This window comes from Poecilia latipinna, unplaced genomic scaffold (assembly GCF_001443285.1).
Source record: "Poecilia latipinna isolate Pla-1442-1.1 unplaced genomic scaffold, P_latipinna-1.0 Scaffold4928, whole genome shotgun sequence".
NCBI lineage: Eukaryota > Metazoa > Chordata > Actinopteri > Cyprinodontiformes > Poeciliidae > Poecilia > Poecilia latipinna.
In genome coordinates this window covers 13,273-16,652 of record NW_015117544.1, presented here as the reverse complement: position 1 = coordinate 16,652, position 3,380 = coordinate 13,273, and the positions used below count along the sequence as shown (strand labels likewise).

Below are 3,380 nucleotides of genomic sequence, written 5' to 3'. Positions count from 1 at the left end.
ATTAGAGCAAAAATAATCCAGTTTATTCTGGGACGCAACATTTAACAGCCAAATACGGGACAATTCCGTATTTTAAGGGACGGGTGGCAACCCTAGGTGACACACTTGGGCTTCTTTTTAAACAGGAGGTCTGACCGTTATAACTTGTTTAAGGGAGGCCACAAAATGAAGATTTCTTCTTCACCAACACACTGCACACCTGTTCATGCACTGCTGCCTCTCACTGGTGGAGATGGTGTATTGCACTACTTACAACAGTCTTAAATAATGTTTTAAATGTAACGTTCATAAGTGCTTTGTGGACATCTTGCTGTGAAACTTTAGGATCAATTAAATAAATGTATAACAAGTGACATAGTAATGTCATAACACACAAAGATACATAACATTTTAAATGTTGACAATTAACAACTATTATGATATATTTATGACAGGTGATGATTCTTGGTTAATGTCAGGTTGTCATAACAAAGACATTTTCAATAATGTCAACTTTGGATAAAAAATGTTATTATTTACCAAATGACACTTTATGACAACAGTCATAAATGTTCATGGCAGGTGTTATGTCATCTTTATGACAGTGTCATGTCAGTCTTATGCACACCCCGTCAGATAAAGTGTTACCACACAAACCACGCGGTATGGCTTAAAAATAAAATCTCTGATTTTTTCGTACCAAATCCGATTTTAATAGATTTTTTTTTCTCGCTATCTTTTCTAAAAATAAATAAATATTTTTAAAAAGTGGCTTTTATCTCATCTCAATCTCATCTGTGACTTTGTTAGAATATTATTGCCAAGCTGCAATAATTTTTGTTTAATTACATAATTAATCGCAGAAGAAGAAACTTCTTAAAACTACGAGTAAAAAACCTCCAGTTTAGTTACATTAAGATTTGACGCTCAGCTCAAGTGTTACTTCGAAATACACATTTTTTTGCACGATCATTTGAAAGTCCTGCTGCTGATAATAATTTAATGTCGATGTATTAAAAGATGAAGCATTTCCATTAGGTATGAAGTATTATCTGTGAAACTGATACCAACTTTATAACTTCATAAAATGCTGAGCATACCTCATTTTATTTTTTGGAGGCGGGGGTGGAGGGAGTATGTTCAAGCTCTCATAAAAGAACGACTTCATTCTGGGAAGATTATTAATTTAATCTTGAAGAGTTGATAAAAATTCAAAATCCAAATGAATAGAAGGTCAAACAAGATGGCGGCTGTGAGGCACCACTCTTAAATATGGAAACCCAATTTGTTTTAGTGTCCAAACCTAGATTTTACCAAAAGCATTTATACCTTTTGGAATTTACATGCGAACATGGCCACCCTCTAGCTCCATCCCTGTTTCCATTTACACCCAGTCATGAGAAAATAATTTAGCTTTGGATTAAAGGGAAATATTTACTGTATTGTCAGTTTAGGAGAAAGATAAGTAACCATTTGTGGTTTGCATTTGGAAAGCTGACATGGACAGGTGATATGTTCATATAAAATTACTTTGTTTTTCCATTAACTTACTAAAAATGTATTAAAATTTTACTTACATTAGAAAAATCTAAGTTTGTATTAACAGATGAGGGGATGCATGGTTTTCACAATGCATACCTATTGATCCAGTGCCGTCAATGATTGCAGTAACAGTTGATAAAGCTCTGGAGTTTCCTCTCAGACTTTCGTGTGTTCCCTGCAATAAAACAGAAATATTATGTCTATCAGGCTTCAAAGTCTAATGCACAGAAATGAGACGAGGAAGCATAGGATCTAATGTTATGATGTTTCGAGATCTTACCAGGTCAGCAGATACAGCCGTGGTGATCAGGGCGTACGGTCCGTTCACTAGGCCTCCACACAGCAGCAGCATACCTATACGTGAAAATGTTAATTTAAATTCTTTCATACATTAAACTCAAAATATTTAAAAATCAAGTGTCTAAATGTTCCATTAATCGACCTCTTTTCATTTATAGATGTTAAAACAAACAAGCTTATCTAGTGTGACATTGCACAATATGCTGCTTCTCTCAGCTGCCGCTTCTGAAGAAATTTTATTTCAAGCCATGTTTTGCTGCATTGGCCATAAAAGTGTTTATTCTGAAAGCTTTATGTTTATTTAGCCTTAAAAACCAATCAGAGTTGAGATAAGGCTGGCTAATTACCTTTCACAGGTCAGGGGAAAGTTGTTTTGACATCAAAAGTTTAAAGTCTGTGTATATATTATTTAGGTAAAGCAGATAAAATATCCGTCTGAAAATTCGTATCGAAATAATATAAAAAACTGAATGAAATGCCTCTTACCAATTGTGATCCCGAGGCTCTTTTGTCCAATGTAATTATAGACGAAGAGCTGGAAACAAAATGAACAGAAGGTGTAAATAAAATAGAAATGACCACCATCCCACTCCTTCATAAGGTCAACATCACATATGGACTTCTAATATTAAACTAATACAAAATACCATCAACAAATTTCCCCTAAGCAAATATGGCTTAGGGTAAATTTGCACTTTTGGATATCTGGATCTGAATTTTATACCTGTAGACAAACTGATTTCTACCATCAGGTTTCACTCTTTTTCTCCACATAACTCAGTATTTTTAATAATAGGGGTAAAAAATTATAAAGTTTTCAAAACTCTACAGTCATATTTGATAAATTAGAATATGTATTAAGCTGTGGCTTGTTAATCAGATTAAAAGTACCTTTTGAAAATGATGGCCTTTAACCAATCGATCAACTTTATTTATACAATTAAGGAGATTTGCTTGCAAGTGAGGTGAGTCGGCTTTCTGGTCAAACAGCAAATTTGACATAAATGCACAATAAATATAAATATTACGTAATTAAAAGTGATCAATACTAGGGATGCTCCAATCAGCTTTTTTGCTGCCAATTCCGATTCCAATCACCCATGAGGTCCGATCATTGCCAATCACCTGGATTGGCTGTTAACTTTTCGTATTAGGTATAAATGCTACAATGTGATCTGGAAAAATGGAAAAATGATCTGGCAATAAATTCACCAAATTTAGACATAATACATCCAAAATACTTGCAGTTACAATACAACAGCTATTCAGTCAAAAGGACAACTGAAAAACCTGAAATCAGTAAAATAATATTTATCAGTAAGCCAATATCAAATAATGTCAAGAAAAAGTGGAAACATTCATTCAAAGTCAAATGCAGGTTGCATCAAAATAAACAATCCTGAATTACTGAATGAAAACTTCCTGACAGCATGGCTAGCTGTTCTGTACTGGCTCTGATTGTTTGTTTCTGACCGAGGGAGGAGGCAGAGGAGATTGATTTTTTTTCAGAAATTATCTGTCTTATGTTAGGACATAGCGAAAGTTTTAATACATATGTA

The 3,380-nt window shown here is 33.9% G+C and overlaps 1 protein-coding gene across 2 annotated transcripts in view; it reads right to left on the bottom strand.

Moving 5' to 3' along the window:
- Positions 1 to 2,667, bottom strand: part of LOC106943154 (sugar phosphate exchanger 2-like) — a 13,285-nt gene extending 10,618 nt beyond the window's left edge. The window contains exons 1-3 of one of the 2 annotated variants that reach the window (XM_015026501.1): positions 2,308 to 2,667; positions 1,802 to 1,875; positions 1,618 to 1,696 (exon numbers count right to left, since the gene is read on the bottom strand). In XM_015026501.1, coding sequence (XP_014881987.1) covers positions 1,618 to 1,696; positions 1,802 to 1,875; positions 2,308 to 2,419 — 265 coding nt within the window. In that variant the 5' untranslated portion in view covers positions 2,420 to 2,667. The remainder of the gene's footprint in view (positions 1 to 1,617; positions 1,697 to 1,801; positions 1,876 to 2,307) is intronic. The other variant, XM_015026500.1, reaches the window with a different exon arrangement.
- Between the last annotated feature and the right edge of the window lie 713 nt (positions 2,668 to 3,380).